Source organism: Coptis chinensis, chromosome 2 (assembly GCF_015680905.1).
Source record: "Coptis chinensis isolate HL-2020 chromosome 2, ASM1568090v1, whole genome shotgun sequence".
Taxonomy (NCBI): Eukaryota; Viridiplantae; Streptophyta; class Magnoliopsida; order Ranunculales; family Ranunculaceae; genus Coptis; species Coptis chinensis.
In genome coordinates, this window is record NC_141457.1 from 68,748,557 (window position 1) to 68,761,342 (window position 12,786).

At 34.1% G+C, this 12,786-nt stretch overlaps 1 protein-coding gene and 2 long non-coding RNA genes across 11 annotated transcripts; 2 read left to right on the plus strand and 1 right to left on the minus strand.

The window, feature by feature from the left end:
* The first annotated feature begins 2,635 nt into the window (after nucleotides 1–2,635).
* Nucleotides 2,636–5,407, plus strand: LOC147517398 (uncharacterized). Of its 3 annotated transcripts, none has more exons than XR_015213862.1 (5): nucleotides 2,636–3,009; nucleotides 3,809–3,925; nucleotides 4,010–4,086; nucleotides 4,171–4,352; nucleotides 5,102–5,407. It is a non-coding gene; the product is annotated as an uncharacterized LOC147517398 (long non-coding RNA). The 3 variants fall into 3 exon arrangements; XR_015213860.1 differs by lacking the exon at nucleotides 2,636–3,009 and adding an exon at nucleotides 3,075–3,639; XR_015213861.1 differs by lacking the exons at nucleotides 2,636–3,009; nucleotides 4,010–4,086 and adding an exon at nucleotides 3,076–3,639.
* Nucleotides 5,408–5,991: 584 nt separating this feature from the next.
* On the minus strand, nucleotides 5,992–9,137 carry LOC147517399 (imidazole glycerol phosphate synthase hisHF, chloroplastic-like). 7 transcript variants are annotated; one of them, XR_015211429.1, is made up of 7 exons: nucleotides 8,989–9,137; nucleotides 8,828–8,907; nucleotides 8,473–8,567; nucleotides 7,604–7,673; nucleotides 7,025–7,064; nucleotides 6,432–6,595; nucleotides 5,992–6,339 (listed from the first exon to the last, which is right to left on the minus strand). XR_015211429.1 is itself a non-coding variant. In XM_086589611.1 (5 exons), exons 1-4 carry the CDS (start codon nucleotides 9,107–9,109, stop codon nucleotides 7,634–7,636), a joined length of 336 nt encoding a protein of 111 aa, XP_086445737.1. In that variant the 5' UTR covers nucleotides 9,110–9,137; the 3' UTR covers nucleotides 6,858–7,064; nucleotides 7,604–7,633. The 7 variants fall into 7 exon arrangements, 3 of the variants coding, with proteins under 3 accessions (XP_086445737.1, XP_086445739.1, XP_086445738.1); XR_015211428.1 differs by having other exon boundaries at nucleotides 6,432–6,875; XR_015211431.1 differs by lacking the exon at nucleotides 7,604–7,673.
* Nucleotides 9,138–10,985: 1,848 nt separating this feature from the next.
* LOC147517400 (uncharacterized) lies at nucleotides 10,986–12,109 on the plus strand. Its single transcript, XR_015213863.1, has 3 exons — nucleotides 10,986–11,022; nucleotides 11,517–11,942; nucleotides 12,032–12,109. It is a non-coding gene; the product is annotated as an uncharacterized LOC147517400 (long non-coding RNA).
* Nucleotides 12,110–12,786: the final 677 nt, after the last annotated feature.

A 12,786-nucleotide genomic window follows, 5' to 3' on the forward strand; every position in this document is an offset into this window, starting at 1 on the left:
TCAAAATTGAGGCTTTTTATGGCCCAATAGGCTTTATACTCTAACTCTACAAGCAAATGACAAGGCTTACCAAAGATTAGACAATAAGGTGACATACCAATAGGTGTTTTGAAAGCAGTTTTGTAGGCCTAAAGTGAATCAGGGAGTCTTAAACTCCAATCTTTCCTATCTAGTCGAACCGTCTTTTCAAGGATTTGCTTAATTTCCCTATTGGAGACCTTGGCTTGGCCATTGGTCTGGGGGTGGTAAGGTAAGGCAACCTTGTGAGTAACCCCATATTTCTTCATTAAACTTTCATTAAATTCTTGTCGTTTAGAACCTGCAAATCAATAAATATAATTTTCAAACCTGCAACAATTAAAAAGAATAGTGACAAGTTAGAGTCGAACCACACCTTGAAATGAAGAAATTAGAGCGAAATGAATTAATGAACCAATAACTAACTAATTACGTGAGATTTAAAACAATTTTTGGATTTTTGATTTTATCAAACTAATTTAATCTAAGAATGAAAATTTGCTTCTATTTTATCAACTAATTAGACTAAAATTTTCCGGTTTTCACGAATTCAATTAATGAGAAATCCTAATGGTGAATGACTTCACCCTTATTTTTAAAGAATATATTATTTCAATATTTCCAAATATTTATTCCCTTTTATTTTATAAATTTCATCAAATAAACTCCAACTCTAGTTGTAAATTTAATGGATGATTTTTTTTTAATACAAGCATTTTATGGACACTAGTCACGTTTAAAAGAATATCTCAATAAATAAATCCTCTGTTTCTTCAAGCATTTACGTTTATTTATTTAAGTATGGAAAATCACCACATAAAATAGAAGAGCATAAACCATCTACGATAAATAATTAAACATCAAAACCAAACTTTAAAATAGACTTAGATAAGAACAAACAATGGAAAATACCCTGAATGGTGATAGAATCCATGACTATTTTTCTCTAGGTTATTTTGGAAGAATATCATTGGACATAATTAAATCAACGAGATATGGGCAATTAAAACTTGGAAATATAAAACTAAATCTATATCTTCATGGTAGGGGATTCATCTTCCACCATTAGGGTGAAGATTTTACCCTATCATGCTAACATAGTAATCAAAAGAGTAGGAGAATACCACCATTATATTCAACATTGAAATCACTTTATTGCTCGTCAGAAAAATAGCATGTACATACTCTTATCTCTCTTCCTCATAATGTAACAAAGAGAACAAAATATTAAAACTAGCCTAACACTGTGACGTATTTTTCTTCTCCCAACTTCGATGCCTTCATTGCCTTCAACACCCTCTATTTATATCCTTCACTTTGATCATCAAGACGTGCTAGCCAAGGAAATATAAAAGGAAGATCAGCTCGCATAGGAAGGAAATTTGGGGGATTCAACTAATATGGGAAAGAGATAATATGATTCGGTGGCTGATTTTTCTCTCAAGAAATAATATATTAGATTGGTGGGATACACTACACCAAATAGGCCGAAGAACAACACCATCATGAGGCGATAAACGACGGTTAATAGCTGTCGAAATAGAACAACGGCCAGTGGTTGTAGTGTATCTAAGAAATTAGGCCCATTCGCGCTTAAGACTTAAGTGAAATATTGAGTTGTCCTGCTTGATTTTTCGAAGGCATCCGAAAATTATGGTGAAAACTTCTCAAAATTTCATTTCTCTCTCTTCACCTCGCATCAAGAGCTAGGGTTTTAAGTTCTCTCTCTTCTCCTTCAACATCAAGAACTAGGATTTCAGGTAAGTAATTTCTCGTTCTCTTTGTCTCAACAACTTAGGTTTCAGGTAATTTCTCGTTCTCCTCTCTTTTTATGCTTTCGGTTCTTCACTTGGGTTTTGGCTCTGGTGGATTTCTCTTTATAATAGTGCGTCCAATTAACAGTTAATTTTTGTCTTATTATTTTATTAATGGCTGTTATTAGTCAAAGAATTAATTTTTGTTGTTGTTGTTATGTTTTACTCCGTTGCATTTTTTTTCTCAAAACGGTTGAATTTTTCCTAAAAACTGATAAATTTGATGTTAGATTGATTGTTAATTGCATTAGAAGTTTCACAAACAAATTTTTTAGCTTGGTCATAAAGCCACATTACTGAAAAAGCTTGAAAAATATTTTGCACCACAAAATTCTGTATTATAGATTTTGATTTCACGTGTTTTATTGTTGTTGGGTTGTATATACATGATTAGTATATTTAGTTTTATTTATCAGCTGAAGGCTATTTGGTGGCTTGTTTTTTGTTCACGGGATTTTTGTTGTATCAGTTTGTGTGATTTTTGTGGCTTGAATTTCATTGTTATTTATCTATTCCTATTAAGTCTATTGCAAATGATAAGTCTTATATTGGCTCAATTGGTAGCTCAGTTTCACGTCTGTTGTGTATTAATCATAGTTCGGGAATTTTTGGAATTCCGACAAATCTAAAAACCGAAATTCATCAAATTTCGACCCCTATCATATTCGGAATTTCAATTGATTTCGAAATAATCAATATTTCGACTCTATATTCGGAATTTCAATTTTTTGAAAAACCGAAATATTGGGCGAAATTCCGAAGTTTCGTTCGGAATCACGAACAATGGTATTAATTCACTTTAACATGTTATTGAATGACATGCTATCCATATTAATTAACTTTAGACCTCCTCACTATGAAGTTAAGTAGACCACAATTAGATTTAATCATCTTGGATTAGTATGTAATTTTGTTGGGACTGATTATGAGTATCGAAATTTAGAAAATCCTTAAGTGTTTGTGTTGATATGGGTTATAGCTATTACCACCTGGTTGTGCACTTGTGCATTATTCGATGAATAGGTCATGTTAGTTAAAATATTTAATTTTATTGCTGTTAGTAAGACTTATTATATGTCAGTTTGTACAAATTCATACAAGCGCATTGTACAAGTCCGTTGAAGAAGAACCACACGGGACAGGTAGGCGAGGATCAGCAGGGGTAGCAGAAATACGGGTAAGTGTGGGGCATTTATTTATTTGAATCTTTGAATATTAATACTTGGACTCGTGCTCTTTTTTGTAGTTAGGTAATGCATATGCTTAGTGTGTGCATATGCTAAAATGGTTTATAGATTCTATTGGTCTTGTATATTGAAGTTGTGATGGTTTTGAACTCTCTTGTAGATGTTTGTTTTGTTAAGACTCCATGTGCTTTTGATATTGAGGGACATGTAAAGTCTTGAATTCTCGTTAAGAGTAATTTGGTAAATTACGCTCGAAACCGGACACATACGTAATTAGCAAGTCGGGTTAACGTTTTAACCTTACGTAACTTAAATAAACTTAACACTGACTTAGAAGCTAAGTTAGTTGAGCAACTCACTGACGGAAATTTTAATTTACATATCGTTGGTTCCTTAGAATTAATAATTGTCGCGTAGCAAAATAAATATACAACGGCCAATTTCTTAGAATATTCCTTTTTTTGTATCTCTTTTATAATCAATTGCCAATGTTTGCTTAATTGCCAAAGTGAAAGTTTTGATTAATTTTTGGTGTTAGTTCCTCACTTCGATTTTAGTTCTGGTGGATTTCTTTATGCCTTATTTTGAAGCCTCTCTCTTGACAGTCATCCAATTAGAAGGTAACTCCGTCTTTTTTTTTTTTTAATTTATTAATGGCGAATTTATTTTTTTGGTTATGGTGTATTTATCCAAAGCAAGGTTAATAAAAACCCTTTACAATGCTTTGTTTTTGTCGGGTTAGTCTAGTGTGTCAAATCTATGAATGACTTTGTGTTTTTTTTTTCATAGGTTGCTAATGATCCTCCTAACCCTTCCTACCGAACTGATCAATATATACATGGACACGATGCAACTCATACTAGGAAGAATGGATCGGTGGTTTCAAATGAAGTTAGACAGAAATTTGTATGAATTATATATTTACTTTCTTCCGGTCAAGGGAATTAATCTTATTGGTTATGGTTTTGTTCTTATTTTAGTATTTTACAGGATAAAAATCCATGAAATTTTTTATCGTGACCCAAGTTATCAAATATAAAGACTTGGATCTTGACCCTATTTCAGAAGTGTGTTTTTCATTTCTTGTGTAATTTTTATGAGTTCATTTTTACAGTTTGCTCAAAATATAATGGGGATAAAATTGTGTGTAGGTTTTTGGAGTTGATGGAAAAGGTTGTGACAAAACTTGCGTATGTAGTGGTGTCTCCAAGACCATGTACTCTTATGGATGAAGTCACAAGTGAACTCATTGCTCACTATGCAAGAAATTAGTCAGGACTCAGGAGTTGATCACAAACACGATCGAATCTTTACCAACTCCACATCTGATCAGGTATCTTAAGTTTTTAATATTGGCGGTGGGGTGACATCTACAAGCTAATTGCAGTGTGCTTATATATTGAAGTACTTATGGTTTAATGCATCCTGGATACTGTCTATGGAAAGGACTGAAGTATGCATATGTTATTGGTTTACTGAATTTATGGGGATTCCTTGTTGCATACCTTATTAGGTTACTCTTTGTGACCAGCCTGATGAGGTCCTTGTTGTGTACCTTGGTTAGGCTAATTGGATTTAATAACTTATCTTTGTTGTAGATATTGGATATTATATGGAAAAGGTATTCCTAGATTTGGTTCCTTGTTATAGTGTCCTTATAATATTTGTGGGTGCATTTTCATTATTTACTTCCTAAAGTGTGGCACGGATCACTTCTTATGCATATTGTCTTGCTAGGTGGGTCACCTTTGTCATGTTCGCATACTATAGTTTAGTGTTGTGATTGAATGTTTATTTATTTTCTAGTGAGGGCTGTAACTCGATATTTCCAATAGCCGTTTGGTACTTTGGCCGTAATCTATTAGCACTTCCTGGCATGGTGCTTGTCTTCCAGTAGATCACTAATACTTCTTTGATACTTTTGTTAGCAGTTAACTTGATTAGTTTTAGATAGCTCACAATTTGATATATGTTGTTGTTGGACCATTGAATGTGATTATAAGTGATCCTAATTTTAATATTGCTTGATCAATGAGTGCTTAATGTGATTACAAGCTAAGTACTGTAAGTTTGTGGCTGCAGCCGTTGTGTTGGTTCTGTCGCATGATTATGAGGTTGCACATGTCTTCTGCTATTGCAGTTCTGGGAATACCTCCTATGAAATGGGTACGGGATCTTAGTGGACAAGGTTCAAGATTTTCATGTTGAGTTGCTTGATGATGAAGGAATGACGTTTGGCGAAGTGGGATCTACAACTTTTGTGGCTCCAGCCCTTACTTACTGATGTAGCATGAATACTTTTAAATTCTGGTAAAGACTTGTTTGTAAAGAAGATTGTTAAATGGGATCAAGATTTTTTGAATTTGCAAGTATGAAAATATATTGCTTCTATTAATTTTACTGTGTTTCAATTGCTTTTATTCAGTGTATGTTCCATTTTATGTGTATAGACTTCATATGAGTGGAATGAATATTAGGTACAAGGTAATGCAATGCAGCAAAATGGTGTATTCATCATAAATGCTATTGGTGCATAAATAACGGCCATTGGCTGTTGTTTAGTTACAATAAGAACCGGGACAAATTGTAAATTAACATGTGCTGAAGGCAGTTGTTTATTAAACAAGTGGTAAAAGCCATCGTTTTTTTTTTATATACTTAACAAGTGTCTCGGTATGTCGTTTTTGAAAAACTTTAGTGATTATTATGACGGCCCTAACAACAGAACAGACAGAAGTACTTGTTTTAGGCACAAAGCGACAATCGTTTCGTTTATCGACAGTTTTTTTGTAGTGATAAAAAGGAAAGTGGTATGCTGGTTTAGTACGAAGTGGCGGTACAAATTTGGTAGGGCCAAGAATATGGTGGAAGATTTTCGGTAAATAGACAGGTTCATGTAAAGAAATGTGCTGGAGATGGAAATATTGAGTGGCATGCTTGATAAATGGGAAGTGAATATATACGGAGTGAAATGAAGGTACTGATTTGATAGAATATAACTAGCATCATGCACGTGCGATGAACGTCTTAACAATACATCCACATCAATAGAAATCCTAACAATACTGTTCAATACTATTTACTATCAAAAACGCAAGAGGGAAAGTCAGGAAATTGAGTGAGGTAGGGGACAACATGTAACTCAATAGAAGTGCACCTCACATACAAAGATTATACTGCATATCAAAAGTGGTTGCCACAAAGGTGTGGGCCGAAATTGTTGTCCATCGCCTCTTGAAATTGAATTTCACTTAAATGACGTATCTCATTCGAATTTAATTTACAGTGTATACTTTGTACTCATCGTATTGGAAACTACCCTGCAAGACATTTTCAATATAGGATGTGTATATGAATGAGTCATATGTTCCATAATACCATGTTATATATGCAGAACAAAAGAGTACATTACCTTGGGACCTCATTTGCTCATTGGGATTTCGAAGGGGAACAACAACACCATCCTCTAGTTGAAGATGCAAACACGTCTGTTCAGTCCTTGACATTTTGTGAATTGGAAATCCCAATTCAGAATTTGAAACATGAGCTTAAGTGTAGAAGAACAAACTGTAATTTCTGCTATATCGGAATCACATTAGACAATTCTGTTTGTAGCACTTAATGCAGCATCTTGTGCCCAGCAGTAGAATTGTTACCAAAAGAAAGAAAGAAAAAAAGAAAAAAAAAATGGGGAAAAAAAAGCACATTGAGTTGAAGAGTAATACATAAACAACTTCCCAAACTAAACGTGGTTAAGGACATATAAAAGTAATTTAAAAATGCTTGAGGTTGCATCGAGGATTGCAAAAGACATTTCGAACACCTTTACATATTCAAGTTCAAACCCATCCCGGCACTGCTCATGATAGTATCAAAAGGTGATAGAATGTCATATCAAATTCGGTGTCAAGGAAATATTGCAAAGCTTTCATATAATGTTATGACACCTTTGTAAAAGGATTTAATACACCTACGTAGAAATTCAAGGACACAGAGATTACATACCAGGACACATGCATGCTATAGGCTCTGGTCATGTGGGCACCTGCAATAGGTTCGAAGATAGTCTCATCAGCATTAGCAACAATGCCAACTGTATTTTCTTTCTCCATCATTGCACGTTATTTCTCATTACCCTAATCCCTCTAGCTTTCTCTACACAGTGAGGTTTGTGTGAGTTCGCTATCGCCTATCCTAACACCTCATCAGGCATATAATGTTCATCCTCTTCAGTACATGTATTGTTCCTTATGTTGCAAATGATGCCTGTATATATGATTATGTAGCATATACACATGTGTAACTAAAGTGCCAACAAAATAATAATATACAAATCCAACTCCCAAATGACCAAGAGTTAATTAATTCCGTTGGTGTAATATTGTTGCTTGTAGTAGCGAATATGAAATATCGATCCTTATATATCATATTATAACCATGGATATACAAAGTTTCTTTCAAACATTTCGTAAAACAGATTTACATAATATTCCCATAACTCCAAAGTTTCTTTCAGACATTTCGTAAAATAAATTGACGCTAGAATTGGTGAAGTATGATTAGAGTGAGAGAGCTAGAATATACCTTTTTTAACTATCAAAGCCCCACAAAACATCAATATATTATCATCAAAATAATAATGGTTTCCAGTTTCCTGTATAAAACCCAAAATCATTTTAGTCAAAGATACAAAATATCTTCCATGCATTTCGTCAAACACGTTGAGACAACAATACAAAACTCCACATTTCTAGTACAAAACACTCAAATGGTTTTCGAAAAAGTATGCTTTTAGAAAACCCAAATTCGATAAGAAAACAAACTTTTTGTTTCCCCACCAAAATTTAACCCAGTAGCAATGCAACAACCTTGAATTGGTTCTTGGTGCCAAAAGTTCAAACATGATGAAACACTCTTGTTCACTGGAATCTTGTAGCGGGAGACAAAGAAGGAGAACTTGCACTTGGCACACATGGAGAGAGGAATAATCGAGAACTGTCGAGATAACATTTTTAGATCATGAAAAGACCCCCTAAATAGAGAGCGAAACTGCGAAAATACCCCTGTGACGTACGTAAAAAAACTGTTCATCGACCCCAATTTTTTTCTATATAGTAAGATAAGCACAGAGCGCTTCTGCCATCCTGCAAATCATACATTCTAGTAGAATATAATTATCTCTGAATGTTAAGATACATGTACGACAATATCGATGAGAATAGGAGTAAAATAGGGATAGCAAATGAAGGATTGGTGAGATAATTCATAATTGATATAGGAACAGCCCTCTCCAGATTTTCAAGTTTAAAATCCAATAACATGAAAGAAGTAAGGGCGGAAGTTCGAGTTAAAGTTCATTTTGATCCCAACTACAGACTAAGGCACTCTTCAAAAAATCTTTATCTTTCCGAAAGAGCAGATTATCATAGCATAATGCAGTGCTAAGAACTTACCCATTCTTATTCAGCACGTCCATTGCAGCAGCTAAAGCTCCAACCCCTGGAAAAATAAGGCGGTCCGCGTTAAGAATGTCTTCTGGTGTTTGAACCTACAACCACAGGGAAAAAAACATTCCAAACGATAAACTAATCAACTACATATTTTCTATCTTTCATAAGTGTTCGCTTTCAACAATAGCCGGTGAAAAAAGTATTATATCCAAACAAATAAACACCATTTGAGATATTTGGATTGCTATTCTTTTCATGTTTTTCTTCAATACAAAAAACCAAGTTATAAATGACGTCATAATCATATAATATTCAACAATCTAAAACATAGAGAGAGAAGATATAAAGAGATGATTACATCTTTGATGTTGAAACCAAGAGACTTGATTGCATTCCTCACACTTCTAACATTCCCAGCGCCGTAATCCAACAATGTCACTATACAAACAAACATCAAATGAAACATTTCCTTAATAACAAAATGAAAAAAGAAAGTGAAAAAGATGTCAACTTTAGAACCTGTTTCAACTGAAGCGCGAATAGAGAAGGTTTTATTTGGTTTGAAATTGAGATTGTTTATAGAAAGTTCAGTTTTAGTGGAGAAGAAGAGTGAAGAAGAAGAAAGTAGCGCTGACTCCATTTGAGAGAAAAAGTGGAGACAAAGAGAGAAAGAGGAAAAACTGAGAAGTGCGTAGAATTTTCTATTAGGTGCGAAATAACGAAACTACCCCTTCTGTTTAGATGCAAAATGACGAAAATACCCCTGTGAGTGAAAATTATTATTTATCAACCCATATCTTTTATATATATATATATATATATAATAGCAGTTCCTTTTGCTGCGCTACGAGGGTGTCCACGTATGTAAATTTTAAGTACCCTCTTTACTCACGAAAAATCAGGAGAAACCCCGCGATTTAAAGTTCGAAAAAATCAGGATAACTAAATAACTTAATAACCCCACGAGTCCCCCAAATCCTTCTTTTCTCCACCTCTAAGGAGAAGATGAGGTACTTTTGAAATACATTTCAGAACGGGCTGCAGGCAAGGGAAGCTTTAGCTATAGCCGTTTCTTTGCAATTGGCCTGTTCCATCTTCTTGAGTTGGCAAATGCAACAGAGCCTACCGTCTTAGAAAAGGTTAGATCTCTTGCTTTCTTCTAAGCAATTTGAACGACTTATGGTTTTGATGCTATTGATAAAACTTACACTTATTCTCTTAGAGAATAACTTTTATCGATTATCACTCGATATCTCGAGTTTTAACTTCATGGCACATATTTATCAGGTGAGCCAGTGAAAGTCTCATTAATTTCCTGAAAGGCAACACATTTTTGGTGTTTATTCTTCTTGCTTTTTGTTTTGTTCTCTCACATGCATCAGTGTGTAATAAAAGCAAAAGCAAACAAGTCATGCACTTCTCTTCTTTTGGCTTTTAATTTAATGAAATCTCTTTTTATTTATTCGATTGTTCAATCAATTTCTCAAAAAAAAAAAAAATTAACACCCCTGATCCAGTTTTTTATCCGGATTTTGCGTGAGTAAAAAAAAACGTAGACATTACAATACCAAATTAAGAATTAAGTTCACCTCTCCAAACAAAATGTCTATTTGAATATAGCTTTTGAAATGTGTCTCAGGTTCTAAACCTAAAAATGCATGGAAGACAACATAATGAAGTCGTGAACCTGAAAATGTCTCCAGGTAAATGTGAGGACATCCATGGTAACCTACTACTATGGATTCCTGTATTTCTCCAGAGTTTCAGAACATTCAATCTCTATGTAAACTTACATGAATGTTTACTATCTCCTTTTCAGCTGATGATGGTGGCTGGACTCGTATTGTTGTTGAGAAGCCTTTTGGCAAGGATTTAGACTCAAGAGGAACCGAAGTTCCTAATTTGGGAATTATTTGAGGAGAAGCGGATATCTTGTATCGATCATTATTTAGGAAAGGAGTTGGTGCAAAACTTGGTAACATTTTCCGTAAATTTTTTTATTACCATTGTGGTTCTTTGTTCTTTTTCTTCTTCTTTGTTATTGTAGTTGTGTTTTATTCTAAGACTGTTTGCTTTATTTATTTACCTTTTGTTTTGCTTCCACCGACAGTTGGTGCTCCGTTTTGCAAATCACTTATTTTTGCGGCATTGTGGAACCGTGATAGCATTGATAACATTTAGGTGATATATTGTTTGAGAGCTATTGTATTTCTTAATGTTCGAGTCAAGACTTAAATGTAGTTCTTCCACTCAAGTGCGCCCCCTTTTTTTTTTTCCGCCTTAGTTAAAGATGTTAGACTTTGCTATAGTTACCGAGAAACTAATCTGAAGGTCATGGTTTATGTATGGAACACAACTGAAATGAAAGTTTAAATACTTTTTTTCAAAATTCTGATCATCAATTTGCACTTGAAGAATGTTAAGCATACCCATCTTTTCGGACATAAGTAACAAGTTAAATTCAATGCATGCTTAAGCGGTGTTCCACTTTCAGATTGTTTTCGAGGGAAGATTTCGAACCGATGGGCGTGGTGGATATTTTGATGAATATGGGTATGCTTTTGTTTCCAAAAACTCAAATTTTGCTAAGGTGTTCAAGATATTGATTTATGTCACTAACATTATTCAATTTCTGTCTGTAACATGGATTGTGCATATGCTCTCTGTATCCAAAATTGTTGATTAATTTTAGAAAATTACAATATTGCTTCCTTAAATGACAACTAAAACTTAATGATGGTTTGCATAATCATTCGGGACATCATACAGAACCATCTCCTGTAGGTACTTCCTTTTGATATTCACAAAGATTCATGAATCTGTTTCCAAACTTTGTTTATATAGCAAAGCATATGATTTTTATGTGGACTCACAACATATAGTTGTTTTTTTTTTTTTTTTTGCTGGGTACTCACAACATATAGTTGGTTTCCTTTGTTCAAATGAGAAAGAGAATCTTTTATCAATGAAGCATTTATTTAGTATTGAAGTTTGAACTCTACGCTTTGTTTCTGAGTGTACTAACAAACTATTCAATATCGCTGTAGGTTCTTTGTTTGGTTGCGATGGAGAAACCAGTTTCTCTTATACCTGAGCACATCCGCGATGAGAAAGTGAAGGTATCATCACAATTTTTCCCCTTACTCCGAATTTCTTATTCAGCTTCTTCATCCTCTTCCACCAAATGATGTTGTTTTATGGCCCCTTTTCAATATTTACTGCATACCCAATGTGACAAAATTAAGAACTTGCAACCAGGTATGTCTTAAACTCTTAATCAATTTCTCGAAATTCTTTCCACTTAATTTATTGGATTGGGGGGTTTTTTTTTAAATTTATTTATTGAACCTTTACCCCATTTTGGATTTCAACGATTTTAAATCTAATGATATGCATTTTGATACTAATGAGTTTTTTTTTCTAGGAATGACTATCTATTTTCTCATTCAGTTCTTCTGCCTTGCCCTCACTGAGTAAGCTCGATTTTTCATGAAAACAAAATGCTACCTAAAAAAATAAGATTTGTTATATTACATGAATGAATTGAGTTGTTTGATTCTAGAATAACTGCAAATCAAGGATTCTACTTGCTGGGATTGGACAACACTTCACCAACTTTTGCTTGACCATCTGAGAGCTCGATTCTGACTTTAACTTTTGTCATGGCTGTTGCACTTAGGTGAGTAACACTCTAAATTGTTGTTCACTCCTTTTATTATAAAGAACGTCATATTAATACTCTAAAATTTTGTTGTTGAAGAAACTTATGCTCCAGATTGGGCTTTGTTAAACACTTCATAATTTCTATTGAAATCAGATTTTAATATACCGTATGGTAATTTCATCATGTTTTAAAGTGAAGGTAAAGCAGTTGGTTTGGTTTGACATATGGTAATCTTTATCTATATATATATATATATATAGCAGTCCCCTTTCCTCTTCTCTGAGGGTGTCCACGTCGGCAAATTTTAAGTACCCACTTTACTCACGTGAAATTAGGAGAGGGAAAAGTTACTCACGGGAAATAAGGAGAGAAAAAAGGAATTATACCCCGCAAATAAAATTCTAAACCCCACGAGTCCCCCAAAACCTTCTTTCTCCGCCTCCTTCCCTAAGAACAAAAACGCTAAATGCATATTTAATCACCCTGTTTATGGAGATGCCTATACCGTGAACATCCTGGAACTAGCAGGTGCATTTATCCGTGACGCCAAACATGGGTGGTTGTTAATGTCACAGCCTAAGCTTTTAGATGAGAAACAAACTACTATATATAAGAAAGCGGTTGACAAGAACTATCACTTAAAGATGAAAGCT